At 42.6% G+C, this 22236-nt stretch overlaps 1 protein-coding gene and 1 long non-coding RNA gene across 2 annotated transcripts; both read right to left on the bottom strand.

Moving 5' to 3' along the window:
* Positions 1–3377: 3377 nt before the first annotated feature.
* Positions 3378–5878, bottom strand: LOC140362472 (uncharacterized). Its single transcript, XR_011927099.1, has 3 exons — positions 5502–5878; positions 4275–4345; positions 3378–4199 (listed from the first exon to the last, which is right to left on the bottom strand). It is a non-coding gene; the product is annotated as an uncharacterized lncRNA (long non-coding RNA).
* A 476-nt stretch (positions 5879–6354) lies between these two features.
* On the bottom strand, positions 6355–8106 carry LOC140363347 (potassium voltage-gated channel subfamily A member 3). Its single transcript, XM_072449854.1, has one exon. It carries the CDS (start codon positions 8000–8002, stop codon positions 6419–6421), a length of 1584 nt encoding a protein of 527 aa, XP_072305955.1. The 5' UTR covers positions 8003–8106; the 3' UTR covers positions 6355–6418.
* Positions 8107–22236: the final 14130 nt, after the last annotated feature.

The following is a 22236-nucleotide window of genomic DNA, read 5'->3' as shown; positions in this document are numbered from 1 at the left end:
AGATGGAACCGTGAAGGGAAACTCAAGAATGCTTTGACCTTGTGGCTTCATAGTTGCAAAGTTGTCGTATAGGTCTGTAGGTCTGTGGCGTGCATTTCAAACTGACTGAAATATCATCGACATTGTGGATGTCGATGTCAATTCAACCACATGAAATGCATAATCACTATATATGCGTATATCACCAAAATAAACAAAAAATGAATTCCACATTATCCTTTTCTTATATGATGCCTTTCCCAAAGACACAATCCATATACACAAGGAGGATAATGCGTTTTACCCATTATCTCTTAAACATATTTGTGGCTCAGTTAAAAATCTTAGATCTTGTTTTCTCTTTCACTGTCAGTGTGTGAGTCAGCAGATCCATCTCTCGCACAACTGTCTCCACCCTTTCTCTCCAAATAGACCACGAGGTGTGCTAAAGGAGGGGAGAGAGGAAGGAAGGCTGAGGCAAAGGAGAAACAAGGGTATGGTGCAGCTTGTGACAGAGACAGCAGGGTGGAGCTGTGTCCTAGACGACCTCTGCTCGAGATGCGGAAGGTGAATAGACAAATGCAAAAGAACAATGTCAATTAAGAGTCACTTTTATCCATTTCATGTTCCTTCTTTAGGTATTTGCTTTATTAGAACCATGTACTGTGCCACTACTACAAATTGAGACCCTGATTAACTCATATTTAGACCTAGAATAGACTCAGTACTTTGTTAGAAAGACATTCTTGTAGGCAAAAAGTTTGAGAACCACTGCAAAAGCTACTTCATACATAAAATAAGTTCTTCTTAAGCTCTTATGCATTGTATTACGAGCCATTGGTGAGGTTACAGCACTGACAGAAACTAATACTACGCAGATAATCGTTTTCAAAGTCTGCCTGTATTCTATTTTTGGACAGTAAAAAAAAAGCCTCTTTTGCTAAAACAGTAAGGAGGACTGATCTATATGGCCTTACTCTGCTACTTGTGAGCATATCCTTCTCATCTAGTCTTATTTGTATTCGTACATACATTTAGTAGTGTTCGAAATCTCTTTTTCCAGTCACATTAGCATAAACACAGTATTATGTTGACCTGTGTTTAACCCATTTCACCATATACCATAAGTCTGAGCTCATTTCCCTTCAGTCTGCCCTGTGAGACCCTGTAAGTGCTCTACCTTAATATAGGATGCGGAATTATAACGATGATATTACTCCACACGATCAAAGCCTTACGTCACACAGCACAGAGCGCGCTACTCCACGATTGATTGGTGGCATTACTTTCCGTTGTTTTCCCTGCCGTAGAATAAGAAAAAGGGAAAAATCAATAACTGAACTGAACCAGTCCAAGAGGTGTGGTTTGGCCGTGAAGACAAACCTTGCAAGTTAAGTAACACTATCAATACTGCCAGACGTGCAACGCTTCATCTCACATTTTATATTATTCTTTGTCTTGCATGACTTGGTTGCAAATACACATTTCCCTCCACGCACATGCTGCTGTTAAGTGCTGTCTGTAATGTACACCAGCTCTTGTCTGGGAGTCACGCTTTATTACGTGTTCAGTGAGGATTTTCTAGTTGTCGGATCTTGAGAGCAACAAAAGACAGCGTGAGATTGAGAAAACAAAGTGCATCTGAATAGTAGAGAAATATCATCATTACACCAGGTGGTTCGACCCGTGCACAACAACATGGTGGAATGGATCGTGCTATAGAGATAAAGGTCACCGCAACAATGTGATGAGTCATCCAGCCCAGTGCGCCGCTATAGTATCTCTCCATCTGCCGCCGCTAACCAAGTCTTCTTCATCTGAGCACTTGTTTTGACAGCAGCAATTCAGATGAATGGCAGCAGATCACCCCTGGAACCATGAGGAACATCACTACAACTTATTTGGACTTAGAGTAACCGATATACTGCGTGTGGACGGATGTCAACACGTGCAAAATGGCAAGAGAAAACACATCAGACACACGTTCGTCCACCTTACATGATTGCAGTTGATGTATATATTTTAAAATCTGTAGTAGATCTGTAATTACCAATGATGTGGTGTTTGTGAGTGTTTGTGTGGATGTACCAGATGTGCTGATCAATAACAGGACATCATGTACAGGTCAGGATATTCACCTTGACTACTGCCTCCCGATCGGCCAATCAGCATTGAGGAGTAATCCAATTTTTGAAGATCCTCTAGCAACAGCATCATCACCCACGGCAACCAGCTTTCCCAGTGGCTGTTGACTGAGTCCCTGCTGGTGCAGACACGAAATACAACCACTACAGATAAACGTGTCAGACTATAAGTTGAACCAGGCGATATTCTTGAAAAGACCATTTATCTTAATACTGAATGCTTTTAAATGTTTTGCTTATACATGTTATAGCAGTATTAGTGAGAATAGTAGTGTTTATTCTAAAAAGCCACAAGGGGGCACAAGCCAGTGTACTAAATTGTGTGCCAAAATTGTGTGGAAGGTCATCTGGTGTTAAATGAATGCCAAATTAATATACAAATTATTACGTGCATGAATGTATGCAATTTGACTTGTGTACTTGTTGATACTTCTATGTCTATAAATGGAAGTAACAATACTAGCAGAGGCCTGTTCTCCCCGGGATGGTGGTGAGACCCATCTGTCTGTTGCACACAGTTAAACGCTCAGTGACGTGCAGACAAGACGACATAAAGCACACACATCTTAATACGGAATCCCTGCCTCCTCCTGCGCTCCTGCCTTCTGAAGGTGACCGTGATGTTGTGGCGTAAAGACATATACTTTTCCCCCTCCTACAACCCTCTTGTGTTGCTATAGAGATTCCTTCCATAGCAACAAAATGGCTCAATGGCTGACGGGAAATGGTAGTGACATCACAGGTGCTGTATTTCAGTGATCTCGAAAGCAACTGCATACAATTGTGTTGAATACAATTTTTATTTTCCAGAACATCTGTTTTGTTGTGTTATGAATTGTAGATTGTTTATGTATTTAATACTTAATACAAATTAGAATTATATTTTCAAATGCTTGCTTTCACAATTTCTGCATCCATGTGTAATGCATTGTTTAAAATGTATAGTTACAAGTATTGTATTTTAAAAGCACCTGCAAACAATATGTTTTCATATTTTCAAATGTCACTGAATTTTGTAAGCCATTTTACAACTCCACTTTTATCATTTGTAATGTATATGACCACACAACAGCCAGAGTTATGAAGTGAGCAGTGGGGTCACCCGGGCAATAAAGCTCAGATACACATACACAGCCAACAGCGGAGCAGCAGTAAACCTCACTGAGAATGTTAATATTTACCCCACAGGCAGTAGAGGCCCAAATGAAGTTTTCCACAGAGCCCAGACACAACTCAACAGGTCAGAGAGCAGTCTGGAATTGGGGAATTTGTTTTACTACATTCTGATTATTGCTGTTAAACATTGGTTGTGTACAACTTATAGTCAAATGAGATCATACACTTAACCTGCTACTTGGTTTGTTTTCGATTAGATTTCCCCCCGTGAATAATAAGACATCACACAATGGCTGAGTTACAGAACAAATGACAAGTCTCCTTTGACTGGTCATGTTGAGGACAGAATTACACAGAAAAAATACTGACATACAGGGCCTGTCCCATCTAAAAACTCAGGTGCACTCTGGGACATAGGAAAGCCCTTCAGTGACATAAATACATACAAAGTCAATTGCATTTATTTGTATTGTTCTTCAGGTCATACGTAGATTGAGAGGAGACACTTGACTGCAGTTTACCACAGAGCACATATATGACAAAGGCATATGGTTAACAGTCTTTCATTGGTATCACAATATATCAATGTTGGCCTAAGCTTTTGATTTGAAGCAAACACAGTTTGCAAGTTACTGTCCAAATTTTGAATCCCACATTATTACACAGCAGGTACAAATACTTCCTCTTGCAATGAAAAGTGTCTTTCAAACAGTCCATAGAAAAGCTGCATAAGCCGATGGCTAAAATTATTACTGTAGAGGTATTATTTTTGGCAATTGTGACTGCTGACGCCGCAGAACTACAAGGAAAGGTTTTATGTCCATGTTGTTTTGGAGCCGTGCCATAGAGGGGAAGATCTGTAGGACATGATTCACCTTGAGCAGAACTGAAGTGCGGGACAAACAAGGACTCACTTCAAATTTAGTTTGAGTCTTGTGGAAGACCACCACCACTGCATCCCTGAGTGAAAGAGGTCATCACAAGTCAGTATAATATTTCCACACATTCTACAATGTTTAAGTGAGTTATATTTACCAAAGTGAGATCCATACAGTTGGCCCATTGAGATTCCTGGAGGTCTGGAGCTTTAATAGAACGGCTCACGCCTGAAACAAATCACAGCAGGAAAATGACATTTCAGAGTCCATGTTGGTCTTTGACCTTTTATCAATTTATTTCATTCTACCTTTTTAGAGTTTACAAATCCAAACTCCAAATATATTTACAATATAAATTATCGTTTGAAATCTCAGAAGACTAATTTATCCCCTCGATCCTAAACTATATTTAAATCATGGTCAATATTTGCTCCAGCCTACACTGGAGAATTAGCTCCCAATGGAGTGATACCTTTTGTTGCCATTTTAACTGATGTCAAGGGTCAGAAGGGAAAGCAATAGTTACAGATGAACACAACCGCCCCTCCCACTTTGCCCTAAGTATCAGTGAACCATCGCAGAGGTGTAATAACCACACTCACGCGCACACACGTATGTCCACGGAGGACACGGTGCACTAAACGTGATTAGATCTGTTTGATTAATAGGTTACCTATCCCGCCTTTTTTATGTCCCTCTCGCCTGCGGCAGCAGCCCTGTTTCAATTAAGCAATCGCAGGCAGGGACGAGACTGCATAAATCTAGGCATAAATCTTCGTGGACTGAAGATTTAAATTGTAACACTGGGTTCTTAAATCAAATTAAATTAAACCATTAAACTGTAATTTAGTTGTTAATCTAAAGGACAGAATGTATTGACATAAAGCGGGTAAGTTGTTTTAAACTATAATGTTCTTCATTTGACCACTGTAAGTCTAAAGACAGAGGGCACAACGACAGATGACTATGAGCCATATGCTGTACTAGTAGGAGATCTGACCAGTGGGGGGCTCGTGCCCTTCCTAATATCAGACAATCACATAACAAAAAGGGGAAAAACACGTGGCAACACAGTCTACAGTCAAATGTCCTATCCAAAGTCCCTGCCAACATCTGCTTCATCCAGTTGTGATGATTCCTTCATTTGTTTTTCTGTTTAAATCATTCACAAAATGGTTGAATAGAATATGATGTGTGACAAAAATAATTTCCCCGTGAGGATTAATAAAAACTATTTCAAACTGATTTAAAGCCTATATAGTGGTAGCATGGCTGTCTGGAAAGGACATCCTCGTGCCTGCAAAATTTGATAAGAAAAATACAATACAAACCAGTTGCTTTCAGTATAAACACGAGCTTTACGACAGAATGACACAGTGCTCACCAGCTTCATGGAGGTAGAGCGGCCTCTAGTGGATGTCCGGGGTTCTGCTCTCAGAACGCGCTCCACTTCCATTCATAATTCCCCACGCGCTCGCGCCTCTCCACGTTGCGTCTATGATGATTCCCGGGGGAAGCAGATGGTAATAGTAAAACATAGAAAAACGTCCTTTAACGGTGATGGCTGATTTTCCTTTTCAAATCTTCATTCTTTAACACAGCATCCTCGCCATCAAGAAGGTTACTGTGGTAACAACGGGTGCTATAGCAACGGCGACCTGGGTTACTCAGACGTTACCATGGAGACCCAGCGGGCATTTGAGCATCCAAACAGAGGCGCTCCATCTTTGATAATCAGCGCGCCCTTTTCTTTCACACGTGTCTCGCTGAAGAGGCCTATTTGTGTCAAGAAATATGCATAACACGCTACATTTGAAATCGAGGGGTTATTTGTGTAACGACAGTAGCATTTGGACTAGACTTTGACGCACAATAAAGGCATAACACCGAACAGTCTAGTCGAGATAATAAACACTGAACTGTGTTTTAAGACATCGCACAGAACTCCATGGCTGGTTATTAAATATAAGACTGACCACAGCGCATGTGATTACATCGCGAGTGTTGACATTGTTTACATCGCCACGGATAAAAAGCTTTTAGTTTAGAGACAATGTACATCGGACACAACAGGTTTTTCCTCCTAAAATATGCTATTTCTTAGACTACAGGCCTGTAACTCGGTTCTGCCAACGCACAATTAGGCTATGAATACACGTCATTACTGTTAAATAAAAATAAATAAATCCCTGTGCACAATCGCTCTGTCTGTTCTCTCTCAGACGCGCTGCTGCTGCACGCGCGGGTGCGTGAAGACCACCGCGTGTTCTGACACCACTTGCTGAACAACGACAACAAAAGCTACACGTCGGTGAAGATCTTTTTGTTAATATTCACACAGTTTTGTGAGTTGTTCTGAGTGATGGTGGTGGTGGTGGTGGTGGTGGTCGTTGTGGTGGGGAAGTTGGGCTGCTGTTTAAACGCGGTGTTCATGCCCTGCTCCTCTAAGACCATGTACTCGCTCTTGCTCAGTGAGGAAGATGAGCGCGTCTTCCTCAGCTCCTCGGTGTCCGCGAGCGGCTGGCAGCTGCCCACGTGCAGGTACTGCGCCTGCTCCTCCCCGTCCGTCTCGCGGTGGTAGAAGTAATTGAAATTCGAGACGATGACGGGCACTGGGAGCGCAATGGTCAACACGCCGGCGATGGCGCACAGCGAGCCCACGATCTTGCCCCCGATCGTGACCGGGTGCATGTCCCCGTATCCCACCGTTGTCATGGTAACCACCGCCCACCAGAACGCGTCCGGGATGCTGCTGAACCCCGACGCCGGGTCGTCCGCTTCGGCGAAGTAAACGGCGCTGGAAAAGAGGATGACACCGATGAACAAGAAGAAGATGAGCAGACCCAGCTCGCGCATGCTGGCCTTCAGAGTCTGACCCAGGATCTGGAGCCCCTTTGAGTGACGTGAGAGTTTAAAGATCCGGAACACGCGGACGAGCCTAATGACGCGCAGGATGGCCAGTGACATGGCCTGCTGACCGTTCCCCTGCCTCTCCGCCAGCTCTGTCCCCAAAGTTATGAAGTAGGGTATGATTGCCACGATGTCGATGATGTTCATGATGTTCTTTGAAAACGTGGCTTTGCTCGGGCAGGCGAAGAAGCGCACGAGGAGTTCAAAAGAAAACCAAATAATGCAGAGCGTCTCGACCACGAAGAACGGGTCTGAAAAGGGGCTCACAAAGTACGGGAGCGTGCCGTTGATGACAGGCATGATGGCGATGGGGTCCCTGTGCTCGTCTCTGAACTCTGGCAGCGTCTCCAAGCAGAAGATGACTATGGAGATGAGAATGACCAGGACGGACACGATGGCGATGCCCCGAGCTGGCCCCGAGCTCTCCGGGTATTCAAAGAGGAGCCACACCTGCCTCTGGAAGTCATTCTCTGGCAACGGCCGCTCTTCTTCTTTTATAAAGCCCTCATCCTCCCTGAACTTCTCCATGGCCTCCTCGCCCAGCTCGTAAAAGCGGATCTCCTCAGAGAAGATGTCAATGGGCACGTTCACGGGTCTCCTGATGCGCCCTCCAGACTGGTAGTAATACAGGATGGCGTCAAAGCTGGGTCGGTTCCGATCGAAGAAGTATTCGTTCCTCAGCGGGTCAAAATACCTCATCCTCTTCTTAGGGTCACCCAGCAGAGTCTCGGGAAACTGGGAGAGGGTCTTGAGCTGCGTCTCGAAGCGTAACCCGGAGATATTAATGACCACCCTCTCGCAGCACTCGTGGTCCGGCTCGTAACGGTCCAGTGAGTCCTCCAGCATGTTGTCACACGCCACCACGGTCATCACTTCTGCCTCCGTGTCTGTGTACCCGGGGTTCACCAGGGTGTCAGCCCGGGGTTTGTGCACGCTCTGCGCGGGTGATTGAAGGAGGCTGAGGTGGTCGTCCATGCGCGGATGAAGACGCACACCGGGGCGGCCTCCTCGCCCCCTCCGCGGTGCCCGCTCTGCCACGACCGCCGCCACAGCGTTGTGTCTCCACCGCCGCGAACTCCCTCACTCTTTTCTTCACTTTCACTCTGGACTGTTGCTGCTCCCGCCCACAGAGAAGATCAGCCTCCACCCGCCCACCTGCGCGCAGCGTGGCGATGGGGACCGTTTTTTGCCCGCCTCCCTCTGCCAGTCTGCGACGCTTATTCAATCCAGAGCAACTCTACGCTTTACACAAGGTCACAGAAAAAGGACGTTTAATAAAATATGCCAGAACTCATTATGATTAAAGATTATTCACATGGTTTCACAGACACTGATGACATGAGCGCGTCATTGTGTACACATTGGCGCATGTTAATCCCCCCATTATTAACAAAGACATGGCATTTGGAAAGATTTGGACATGATTGGGACAAACATGAGAGATGTGAGAAAGAACCTGCATATTTCGTTTGGATAACATTGTTGTGAGCAGGACAAATGGTAAAGACATGGCCTGTTTGAGACACACAAAGCCAGAACATTACACTGTATAGCCCTGTTGTCATTTACTAATGACTCAAAATTATAAACTTGATTTACTTGAGACGTGACAGTCCTTCAGTCTGCAGCATTAACTTCAGCTCCACCCTGCTCTTCACTCCTGACTCTTCAAACATTAATTTCCACATCAAGTGTATTCAATTAAATGCTGTGTTAAGGTGAGACCATCAGCAGTTGCTCTCCAAGACACTGAATGCCAAACTTTTTTTCTTCCTCAAAATAACAGCATGCAGCTTTTTACCCTACAGTACTTAAATAAAGAGTCTTTCATATATCCATGTCAAATGGTGCACATTACACTGTCATAGTTTTGTCAACACAATTTAATCATTGTGTTACAATTCTGTTTGTATGTGTATATGTAATGTACTGTTGTGTGCAATCCATCCATCTTCTTCTGTTTATCAAGGACTGGGTCGTGGGGGCAGCAGCAGGGACTCTCAGATTTCCCCCAGACACTTCCTCTAGCTCCTCTGGGGGGATCCCGAGGCGTTCCCAGGCCAGCCCCTGTGGTACATGCCTAGAACACATCCCCTGGGAGGTATCCAGCAGGTATGCAAGAAGACAGATGCACGAGCCACTTCAGCGGACTCCTCTCGGCAAAGAAGAGCAGCAGCTCTACTCTGAGCTCCTCCTATTTGATTGAGCTCCTCACCCTACCCTAAGGGAGCACCCAGCCACCCTGCAGAGGAAACTCATTTGTATCTTGTATAAAACAGCAACTGCATCACTGCAGCCGCTGCACCGATCTGCCAGTCAATGTCACGCTCCATCCTTCCCTCACTCGTGAAGAAGATCCCGAGGGCAAGGACTCCCCACTCACCTGGAGAGGAAAAGCCACTTTTTTCTGCCAAGAACCATGGCCTTGGACTTGGAGGTGCTGATTTTCATCCCAGCTGCTTCACACTCATGTGCATGCTGCAGGTCCAGGTTTGATGGAGCCATCAGGACAACATCATCTGCAAACAGCAGAGATGAGATCCTGCACAAAGGGCTGTCTTCCCGTTGACTCACTACCTGCAAGATCTCCGGACCCACAAACTGGCAATGTATACGTTTGTCCTTTTTAAAGGTTTCAGATGTATTAATTTGTCTATAGTTTACATACAGCCCGGTCAATACCAGCACACAGCAATGCTGCTCTGCTGCCACTTAATGGACATGTCCTGAGAAATGGACAAAAGTGAAGTCCCTGAGTGAAGCCATAATGCCCACCATTAGGGTTATACAGTTTTAGAGTTGTAAATGGCCTGTTCTTGGGGTCAAATGTCACATACAGTATTTGACGAGTATACAGTGCAGATCTATGTCCCTCTCCAGTTTTTACATTGCAGTTAAATGTATCCAAATGACTCCATACTAAAAGCCCAAACATCACATTGTAAGCATTACAAAATAATGGCCACAATGCATTGTTACGGTAGGTGGTATTTGACCCATCCTTCAGCCATCCTTCCTTGGGGAAACCTGTCCGGAGCTTTAGCTCAATATACAGGGAACACATCTAAAGATCTTGAGCTCAGCTTGGTCAGGACCACCTGTCCTGGAGGATTGTCTATTGTAAATGTTTAAGGCTGTTACACAACTATTAAAAGTGCATTCTAATGTCATGCTATAGTAATGTTTGCTTGAATAAAATGCCTCACTCAATAGAATATTATTTAAATTGTTCAGAGCATTATGCCACTTTGTACTGCTTTTATTAAGTTGCATATTTCTTTTTAAATACATGTGCTTGAGCCATAGAGTAAAACATAAACACGACTTCACAGTTGCCGTTGGCAGCACTTCTGTTTCAAACACAGAGCTTAAACCTAAACAAGACATCCAGACAGATTGACATCAGGCTCATATGCTGCAGCGATCCTCGAACACTCTGCACAGCTACACTTCCGCATAGATCAACAAGTAGAAAAGCACAGCATTAAGTGTAGTGAATGGGAAGCAGGGGAAGGATTTGTGCTAATTGAGAAGGATGGCTTTGTTTGGCGCAAGTGAAAATCTGCTTCCTCCAGATTAAATTAAATGAGCAATGGATGGCTGGACTAAGAGGAGAAGTCTGGAAACATCAGACTTCACTAATAAGGTTTCCCTGGCTGAAGCTGAACACATTAACATGCACTCCAGTAAAGTTGAGGGTTGTTACAAGTTAAAACCCCTCATCTATAATTCAGGCAAATCATCACATTACATGCTTGTTAACATGCACGCACATTTCTATGCAATAAATATGCTAAATACGTTTATACCCAGTAATGTTTTTCTAACAAGGCTCTGGTGTTACTCACGAGTGTTCGAGTGGATGTCGGTCGCCAAAACAACCCTGGTTTTTCATAGTTTGCGGTGTTTGGTGGCTAACGCTAAGGGTCTTTTGAGTGTGGATGTAGCATCAGATGTGTAGAATTCATTGTATTTAAGTACTGACATGCTTGATAATAAAGAAAGGATAACTAAGACTGTAGAGCTGTCTGTCTATTGAGAGTGAGTGAGACACTATTAAAAGGGCCAATTCTACTGGGATACTTCACAGGGACCGCCAAAGGGCTTTTAATGTGATTTCCTAACTCCATGTTAAATATAGACCTATTTCTAGTCCCTTATTAACCTTCTAAAATGAGGCTACCTTGTACACATTGTGCTTGGACACTTTCTGCAGTTTTAGGTCTAGCCAAAGACCAGGAAGACTAGTAGGAAATGGGTCACTCACAGGGAGAGCTGCTCCGCTGGAGGAGGTCATGCACATCTGGTTGCAGTTGAGAAAATGAGCAGGTTTGGATGTTCAGTGAGGACACACAGCAGACTCCCGTCATCCAAGCTTCATGTAGTTCCTGGAAAAACAGAAAAAACAAAGCTTTTAACTCAGCAGGCAACGTATATGGCCTTAAACATGTACAAGAAATCAAGTAAATACACATTACACAACATAAACAACTATAAACTATACTTTCTCCATGGGTTTCAGAGTGATAATAATAATAATAATAATAATAATAATAATAATAACTTTTATTTATATAGCGCTTTTCAGTGACCCAAAGACGCTGAACATAATAAAAAAAAGTGGGGGTATTTACAGACAGGGGGGGACAACACGTACAATACACATTAATATACAGACAAAATGAACAAGACAGAAGAAGTAGAGAGAAAAAGATGGGGATGTAACAGGGGGTAGAAGAGTAGGCAATGGGGTAGAGGAGGCTAGGGGTAGGGGAGGTCATAAGCTTGGGTGAAGAGGTATGTTTTTAGGCGGGATTTGAATGTTGTGAGTGAGGGAGAGTGGCGGACAGGTTGGGGGAGGGAGTTCCAGAGTCGGGGTGCTGTTCTGGAGAATGCTCTGTCGCCAAAAGTTTTGAGTCGGGATGTTGGTGCAGTCAGGGTGAGAGAGGAGGAGGATCGGAGAGCTCGGGTGGGGCGGTGGGGGATGAGGAGGTCAGACAGGTAGGGGGGGGCAAGGTGGTGAAGAGCTTTGAAGGTGAGGAGGAGTATTTTAAAGTTTATGCGCCGCTTGATGTCAAGTACCCCAGATTATTAACCGGGCCAGATGGAGAAATTCTTCCGGCAATTGTTAAACAAACATTTATTTTATCAGGCTTTCTGTTCAATTTGAGCCCGGCCAATGAGCGGCTGACCAATCACAACGCAGCTTTGGGCAGGAGTCAAAAGGACAGACATGGCAATGCCGACGGACCTGCTCTGGCCTATTTTAGCAGACAATATTGCTTTGGAAAAAACTTGCACATGGCAGTGCTTTGTCTATTTGAGGACGGGGAAGAAGTCTGTGCTTTTCTCGCACTAGATTTAACAACGGTTTGATTTCTTGGCTTGTTCTGTTGTTATGATGCGTTGACCAATCAGATTCACCTATTTGTCATGACGTTACACCTTTTATCGACTGCTGTAAGTGCCTTTCCGGATTGACATTAGGAATCTGGCATGAGCAATGTTACCAAATTACACCTATAAACAGTCAACCAAAAACTATTACTAAAGTGATTGGGTTATTTCGGTTCATAATATAAAACGTAATCGTATATACTCCCCCCTTTTGGCAGGATATTTAGGTCACTTGATGGTATTTTCATGGAGCTGTTGGAAAAGGGAAGCCCATTCTGTGGTTGAAGCGACAGGAGGATGAAAGCACCAGCACCAGACAGACACTCTCTAGGGAGCAGCAGCGGGGGGCTAATCCATCTGATGCAAGACATACAGTATAGAGCTCTGGATTTTCACACAACATAGCATTTTAATATTAAACCCATGACTCTATTTGTGGAGATTATTTCCTGATTCAAGGGATTTGGCACAGCAGTTGCTTTACGCTGTTAAAGCAATTGCACAACTGGGAAAAGGTCCTCCCGAAATCCTTCAAATCAGAATCAGAAACCAGTGACGTCGATTAAAATAATGCATTGTTATCCGAGCATGGGACAGTTATCAAGAGTTTAATCAAACAAAAAAGAAGAAAAACCTTATGAACAAAGGTCAAGAGGTCAACACATTAAATGACTACCTTATATTACTATGCAGTGATTAAGGCAAGGACATTGTAGGGGCCCATATGGTGAGAGAACCTGCACACACTAATTATGTGTGCATATCAGTGTGAGCGGGGCAGCTGCACCGGGACAGCACTGAAGGGGGAAGAGGACAGAGAGGGGGGAGACAGGCCCTTCTGTAAAACAAAGGACGAGCCAGCTGTAACCGCGGCAACAGGGGGGAGATGGTGAGACATGATAGGGTGATGATTTATGGTCAATATTATGAGCTATAGATGACTTTCCCAGGATTATTTTGGTGTTTTACGCTCTCAATTTCGTCTGTGTGTGAGTGTGTATTGCACGCTCTGCCAGATATTAGTTTTAGTTTTTATTTAAGAAGCACAAATGCACGTCCTATCTCTCTAACTCTTGATCTTCAGCTGGAGGAGTTTGCAAAGAGGAACCTAAGTGAACCTCCAAATGTTCCTATAGTAGAAAACGTCAATTGGAACTCCTACTTGGAAACTTAGGCAATCCTTCAAAACAGTCATTCATCATAGCTGTGCTCCGTTTCACAAGAAAGTAAAAATAAAACTACTGTAATATTTATAGAGCGCATGTATTTTCCCACGGGTTGCCCACTATGTTTAACCCCCATCTGTCAACATGCTCCATTTGGGCGTGTGCAACTACAATTATCTTAAAGATAATATTTGGAAATGAGGGTCAAAGACGTTTTAAAGTGAACCTAGAGCAACCTCCGGGTCATTTTACATCAGCTCATACTGTAGGTCCTCAAATGCTGAATCCAGTCCCAAGAGGTCAGTTCGTTATCATTTACCTTTTCAACATGAGCGCGAATGTTTGCCTGTATTTCAATCATTTAAACATTTTGCTCGAGAAGAAGCGCACTTTGTTTCTTCAGCTCAGGTCCCGTGACTGGGTTTCTGGTTTCACAAATATGAAGAGCGATATGTATGCATTATAAATAGTGTTCCACACCAGAGAGAGGCATTTACAGCTTCAGTGCACGTGAACAGGGAGAGCGGGGCTTCCCTTCGTCCTCAGCCGTCATTTACAAACAACAGAATCAGGACATGTTTCCAGACGGCTGATACACAGAGGTTTTTACGTACAATCCTAATGAACGCAGCAGAGATCACGCATGACTTTGATGAATAATAAAGCCTGGAAATGATCTATTAATTAGAGCGTTTTCTCCGTCCCACTTAGACCACAAGAGTCCAATACAATAGAGTAAGAAGCGTAAGACTAAGAACAGCTGCTGGATAATGACATTACATCCGGTTTTTGTTGGTCTAAGAAAGCCAGAGACTCCGCCCATTCCACTGAGTTCATAGACACAATATATGTGATAATAACTGATGAAGATAGATATGTTAGAAGTTTCAAAAAGTATCATCATTTTGGGAGGAGGAGGAGGAGAAGAAGGAGAAGAAGAAGGAGAAGAAGAAGGAGAAGAAGGAGAAGAAGAAGAAGGAGAAGAAGAAGAAGGAGAAGAAGAAGAAGGAGAAGAAGAAGGAGGAGAAGAAGGAGAAGAAGGAGAAGAAGAAGGAGAAGAAGGAGAAGAAGAAGAAGAAGGAGAAGAAGAAGAAGGAGAAGAAGAAGAAGGAGAAGAAGAAGGAGGAGAAGAAGGAGAAGAAGGAGAAGAAGAAGAAGAAGAAGAAGAAGAAGAAGAAGAAGAAGAAGAAGAAGAAGAAGAAGAAGAAGAAGAAGAAGAAGAAGAAGAAGAAGAAGAAGAAGAAGAAGAAGAAGAAGAAGAAGAAGAAGAAGAAGAAGAAGAAGAAGAAGAAGAAGAACTTACTAAACTTACAACAAGATGAACATTCTTAATTTGTCTGTTTGGATAAGGAAAAGCTGCTGAGTTGAGAGTGAGCTGCTGAAATCAGGCTTAGTGGAAAACTGTACACGACTGACTCATCAAAGATCACAAAGACCACATGACGTTAAAGTGTGTGTGTGTGCGTGTGCGTGTGCGTGTGCGCGTGCGCGTGCGTGTGCGCGTGCGTGCGTGTGTGTGTGTGCGTGTGTGTGTGTGCGTGTGTGCGTGTGCGCGTGTGTGTGTGTGCGCGTGTGCGTGTGTTTTAAGGGAGGACAAGGAAATATTTTTTTTTATCACAGGTCTGGTTTGTGTATTTGTCAAAGTTTCGATGACAACGATGCACATGTTTTTTAACGAGCAAAGCCGTCATTCACACAGTTTTTAAATAATAAAACGTATTAAAACTGTGCTGATATCTATTTTATATAAGTTTGGTTTATTTATGATAAGCATTGGAGTCTGCATCTGTAAAAGAGAAGATTGTTTCTTTCTTTCTTTCTCTTCATTTTTTTGTTTTTGACTCACTTCCTGATGAAACAGCTGGGCATGTAACCTTCTACAGTTCAAACCTGATCATGTGCAACCGCCAAGAAAGCCATACTTTGTGCCTCCTCTGTTTCCTTGAGACCTCTCCTCTTTCCCACCTGACAGAGCTCCTACTTACATTTCTCACCTCATTTTCTCCCCTCCTCGTCTCTCACCTCCGTCTCTCCTTGTCTACACCTCGCAATCTTTGAGTCCAAACTTTATTTTCCAGCACACATTCCCTCAGCATTACAAAACGTGTTTACCACATGCATTCGGTCGATCTTTTACCCCACATTTTTCTTCCATCTTGAGTTTTTTGTAATTGAGTAATTTATCAAAGCAGCTGTCCTCGATGATGCATCTCCTGCCATTTATTTCAAGTGAGATAAATATTTTAGCTGCACAAAGTTGATATTAAATTCTACATATTAAATGAAGCCAGCCTCCCAAGTCATATCTGGTCAAGTTCTAAGTCAGCTACAATTAATTTGATTTTCTGTTCATTATTTGCCCTTGATGTTCTTGTATTGTCAATATTAAGTATGTATTATTTCTAATGTACAGTTATATTCACATTTGAAAATGTCATTCATCATTTCTTAAACTTGTTTCTTGTTGAACACTGCATAACATTTCTGGTGGTGGGTAAACATATTAAACAAATCTGTCCAGCATTCATTTTACAAATATTTTTATTGAGCAAAAATAACTGAGCGGACTCGTTTCTCCACAGATCTGACCGATACATTGGCCTAGTGGAGCCAACTGTGTGTCACCATGGAGGTACAGAAGTTTAATGCCATGTTGTGACGATGCACCTTTAATTTGTTGGACTGTTAAAACGGGTCAGAATAAGTTTTATTGCCATTATAAGTGAACAAAAAAAGAATATTAACTATGATAAATAAAGGCATGCAAGAGACCCAAATGCTGTACAAAATCTAATCTAATATCTTGTCAAATGGTGTATTTTGAAATGAAAGCAATGTTTGGAAAAAGCTATACGTACTATGTAATAAAGCAATTGTTTTTTGTTGTTGCTTCCTTTAAAGGTGCACTATGCAACTTTCCTGGTAGGGGGTCCGCCACCTGCTAGTCTTATATGATATAACTGCATTGCCTGGAAAGCTTAACAGTATATGGCATTAAACCTGCATGCTAATGACACCATAAAAACTTGTGCCTCTCCACAGAGCTGAACTGTAACTGACCTGATAGTGTCAGCGTGTTGTCTCAATGGAGATAATGTCATACTGTGGAACAATCTAGACAAAAAAACAACATCTCCACTTTTACACACTGTAAGAAGAAGGTGTTTGAGTGTTTGAGTTTGGGAGGCCTGTCCCTCTTCAGGCGGAGCTCCACTGAGGCGCTGTGTGTCATTAATAGCAGCGAGCTGGCCTCCTCTGGTCACGTACACACACATGAACATCCAGCAGCACTGTTTGAACGCTCTGCTTCAGGTCAGCCTCAGTAAGTGGAGCAGTTTGTCTTTGCCCACAGCTAATACACAAACCAGAACACTTCATCTTAACTTTCTTATACAACATCCTTGAGTCAACTTAGTCAAACAGTCTATTTTCTTGTCTTAAGCTGCCATAGTTTCTTGACGTCTGAGGCGACTCGAAGAAAAACAGAAGACGAAAAAAACTCTTTAGTAAGAGTTCGCTGTCCATTATTTACTAGTACCATCTCCACAAAGACTATTGGACAAAAACAGTGCTTAACATGTAAATAGATCTGTTAATTCAGTTCCATCAATATTTATGGTAATGGCACATCAAAAGAAAGGATAGCTTTAGGAGGGGCATCTGGTATAAAATTGGCCCAATGTTATAACTCATTATGTTTGGAGATCTGTAGGCCTTATGTTTACCCTCTGTGTCCTGAATAAAGATGAATAAATGATACAAGATGAATACATTTTACACCACACATCGATTACACAGTACAAGCATGTTCATGTGTCTCCTCTGTCATTTATCATGGTCAACGTGTGTCCATCTGTCTTCATCCACATCACTGCTGCTCTCCAGAGGTGTTCATCTCATCTATTATTCACTCGTGGCCTTTCAGATGGTCTGTGTGTGACACTGTAACATGTACTGTAGCTCTAAAACAAACAGAAGACACGACAGAGCAACAGTGATATCAGGCAGGTTGAATAAGAGGTATAGTGGATAAAGGGGATAAAAGGAGCTCATGATAATGGTCCTGACATGCATTTTATTAAAACAGCATTGAACATCAAAACTGTTCCAGTTAATCAGAACCAGAGGCACATTGTATTGTATTCAACTTTAATGTTGAATCAAACATGTATTAGTGACTATGCAAGGGTTGGCATAAACAAAGCCATTTGACTTTCTGTCTATCAAACAGATATTTGACTGGAATATCTAAAACGTGCTTCATTTTTATGCAGCTGAATATATATTTTGGGCTTAAATGGGTATTGACAACTTCATGTTCAGATAAATTAAGTGTTTCTTCATCATGTTCACATGCGCATTCTTTTACCCTGGTTAATCTTTGGTTAAACCTACAGTATATGAGTTCTCATTTATCTTCTAAAATGTCCAGATGATTATGGATGGCTTGACCTAATCGCAGGTCTATTTGAGGCTCAGCATGAAAAATGTATAACCCCTGTAATCACCAGTCACTGTCAAGACATTAGAGTAGACCATTTCCTTAACCATCACCACCAGTGCCACCAACATTATATGCAGGTTTTTGCAGCTACAGTAAATTTGTTCTATTATAAGCATGAAATATACACACATTTGATCACTGAGTACAACTTGTCTGATCAAAATATGACTAAGGAAAATCACTTTCTTCTCGTAAAGGGCCAAAAGTTTAAACTTAAATGCATTAGTCTTCCTTATTTGTTCCATGTGATTCAGCACTTCTTAATTAGAGCCTTTGTGTTGAAGACAATGATAAAAGAAGCAATTCTCAAAGCCCCCAATACACAACGCTTCGAGACACGTCCACTATACATGCACGCTCTCTATATTTACATTGTGGCTATTAATTATTAAGATATTGGCATGCTTTCAGTGTAACAGTGTCTTGCACAATCTGTCCACTATTGTGCAAAGGTTATGTAAGTGTAAAGAGCTTTATAGCCTTGAACAAAAATATGTGTACGTTCAAAAATATGCGATATCTTTCGTTCATTTATTTGTGTGTTTTTGTACATTGGTTCTGTATTCTTGATCTAGAGCTTATTAAAAAACTATCAAGGACATTTACAGAGGATGTTGAGCTTTGCAAACTATTTTAGAAACATTATAAAATACCTGTGCGTCAGTCACCTACAGTAATCCGGCCCTTACTGTCCTGGGACCACGGGCTTTTCTATTCAAAGCAGCGAAAGTGCAGGAGGGTGAAAAGAAAGTTTGAAGTTGTAAAGTGGTTGCCTTCGCTCAAGTGGAGGGCAAAAAGCTAATAGTGTTGAGAGTAAGAAGAGGGGCAGAGCGACTGAAGGGCCAAATACATAGTAGACGTGGGCAGACCTGTGCGTGGCAGAGAACTTCCGCTGGCGACGAGAGGATAAAAGTGAGAATTAAATTACAGACGAGGAGCACACAGACTGTGCACGAGGCGGTGTCTGAGTCCAGATGACTACAACTGAAGCTTTTTCTACTACTAATAATAATAATGGTAAGTAAACACTCTTATTTACATCAGTTATATGCACATGAATATGGCCTTAATTGCTTGTGAGTATGACAGTAATTGCACATGAATATGACGGTATTGCACATGATTAAGTCAGTCAGTATTGCGAGTGTTCAGGACTAACAGTGTTTGTTATAAAGTCTGACAGCAGCAGAAGGAAAGACCTGTGAAACGTCTCCTTCACACAGCGAGGGTGGATCAGTCTCTCACTGAAGCTGCTCTCCAGAGCGGACAGAGTGTCCTGCAGGGGGTGACACTCATGGTCCAGCATGGAAGTGAAAGAACATCCAGCCCTCACGGATGTACCTGCTTGACTCATTAACCCCTCATTAACCCATGACCCTACGTTTTTTATTGGCCTTTATTTATTTGGAAGATCTTTTGCAGGTGGAAGTTCTGGCCCCAGTATCGTACATGTTTTTAGTGAGCGCCTGAAGGAAACCTACGCAGACACGGAGGGAACATGCAAACGGGTCGAACCCAGGACCTTCTTGCTGTGAGGCGAGTGCTAACTGTTGTGCCACTGTCCTGCTGAGCATAGAATGTTCTGTAGTATTCCATAAAACACATCTATCTTCCATGTATTCAATTGTATTACATTTATTGCCAAATATAGATGAATAAAGTGGTTTCAACTGCTTGGCTTCACAGAGAAAGCAAAGCAATAACATTTCCATGGAAACAAGCAAGTGGCAGTCTCTCCGCCAGAAAAGTTACATAGTTCACCTTAAAAGTATAGATACTTTTTACTTGGTTACAATGATCAACTGGACTTGTAATTTAATTTTTATTTTTTGTATTAGATAAAAAAAAAAAAAAAAAAACACAGAACAAACAAAAAGAAACAGAACCAGAGGGAGAAAAAGATACATTTCAAAATAAGTTTTAACAAAATCAAGGCATCCAAAGAAAAGAAAAGTTAAGACACACAACATCCAAAATTTAGTCCAGATTTGTTCAGATTTGTCCATTTCCAATTTGAGTGGGTTTTGAGGCCCAAATACACAGAGATTGAGTGGGAGGGCGACGCGATGATTTCTTAATTTCCATCCAGTATATTTTTTTTGTAAATTAGGTCCCACTGAGAATGTGTGCAAAAAATCAAATCCCCCTCATTTATTTGAATTAAAACTCAAGCTTTGAATAAGGTATGAAGTAAGTATATGAGTACACTGACCTAAAACTATAAGATGGACTTTGTAGTGGCCAACGGCCCAGTGCCACCAGCTACTAGGCTAACACAACAGATTGTGAGGTGTTTAGATGCGTGGATAAAGAGCCCAATACTCCTATGTTTGGTGAAGAATCCTTTTATTAGCACCTGCATATTAAACACGGTCAAAAACGTCCTGCCTCCACACTGTAGCCCTGAGGCCAGGAGAATTAGGCCTTGAATAGGCACACACCCAGACCCAACAAGCTACAGCGCCACACAGTGGCTGGTGGTGCAAACACGTACAAGGCCTTAATACAGCTCCTACAAATTTAGTGCTGCTTGGTGGCTGAGTGGATAGTACATGTACCAGGCTCCATGTGCAGCTGACCACAGTGTCCTGAGTTCCATTCTGGCTCCAACTATTTACTTTAACATATGATTCTTTTATCCATTCATAATTCTTTACTCCATATATCTCATATTTATCTGGAACAACAGTTAAAATCTAATTTGCCATAATCTTCCCTCCTAGAACAATCCATCTTTGTCAGAAACAAAAGTGAAAGTGAAAGTGTTTGCAGTCACCTCCAGTCTCTCATGTTAAACCTACAAATCAAGAACTCTGGGGGTAATAATTGACTCAGACTTGATTTTTTACAGCCACGAATAATCAATAATATCAGCAGCTTTTTCATCTAAAGAACCTTGCCAAAACAAAAGTAAATGTCTAAACCAGACTTGGAGAGACTTATCCATTCAAGTCTCTCCATGGCCAAAGTACATCTTAGACATGTTAGTGCCATAATGAGGTCGGTCCCTGAAGTCCTCAGAGTCATAGATGGTAACCATCTTGGACTCTGAGGACTTCAGGGACCGACCTCCTGCTGGTGCCAGAGTCAGGACTAAACATGGACCGGCCTCCTGCTGGTGCCTGAGTCAGGACTAAACATGGACCGGCCTCCTGCTGGTGCCAGAGTCAGGACTAAACATGGACCGGCCTCCTGCTGGTGCCAGAGTCAGGACTAAACATGGACCGGCCTCCTGCTGGTGCCAGAGTCAGGACTAAACATGGACCGGCCTCCTGCTGGTGCCAGAGTCAGGACTAAACATGGACCGGCCTCCTGCTGGTGCCAGAGTCAGGACTAACATGGACCGGCCTCCTGCTGGTGCCCAGAGTCAGGACTAAACATGGACCGGCCTCCTGCTGGTGCCCAGAGTCAGGACTAAACATGGACCGGCCTCCTGCTGGTGCCCAGAGTCAGGACTAAACATGGGGATTTTGTTTAGCTGTGCATATGGTTTAATTTGCACTCTTCTCTTCTATGTCTTTATCTGTTTTGTGATTTGAATGAATTTTTTCCTGTTGTGTGAAGCACTTTGAATTGCCTCGTGCTCTACAAATAAACTTGCCTTGAGTGTTGTCTGGTGAACTTATGCATCATTCCTAGCATGTTTCAGAAGCTGTTTATCTTGAGGGAAGACCCGGTCTGGTAGAGTGAAAAAAGCCATCGGGGAGGGAGACACAGGGGATATAAAAGGAAGTGGAGCTTAAGGAGATGATTGTTCTTGGGGAAGTAACGTCAGCAGAGGCAGTCGGCAGAGACGAGGCCTTTACATCTGATTAAATACATTGCTAAACACAATGGTGACACTTCCAAACAACTTTGTGTTGGAACTATGTTACAGGGAGACAAACATGAACTCTTTGATTTGTCCGCGACATGTTTTTGATCAGAGATGAAATTATAACTCCCAAACCTCTTTGAGCCAACTGAATACTCTGTCAGAAATTACAAGACTGCAATACCTTTTAAGGAATGAAAGAGCATGTATTTTCTGAAAGCACTGCGACGATACAGCAATCAAGAAAGCTGTTGGCCTTGTACGTATGGGAGTAGCATACACACATTCTAACATGTCAAATTATGGATTTCTTCACTGAATGAGGTCA

The sequence above is a fragment of the Eucyclogobius newberryi genome, unplaced genomic scaffold (genome assembly GCF_026437365.1).
Source record: "Eucyclogobius newberryi isolate DKJ021-1_F unplaced genomic scaffold, fEucNew1.0.hap1 SCAF_17, whole genome shotgun sequence".
NCBI classification, from domain to species: domain Eukaryota; kingdom Metazoa; phylum Chordata; class Actinopteri; order Gobiiformes; family Gobiidae; genus Eucyclogobius; species Eucyclogobius newberryi.
The sequence above is the reverse complement of the archived record's forward strand: the minus strand, read 5'-3'. Positions and strand labels throughout refer to the sequence as shown.

Excerpts from the sequence above, each read along its gene's own strand:
- LOC140363347 (XM_072449854.1), bottom strand. The coding sequence starts at position 8,002 with ATGGACGACCACCTCAGCCTCCTTCAATCACCCGCGCAGAGCGTGCAC.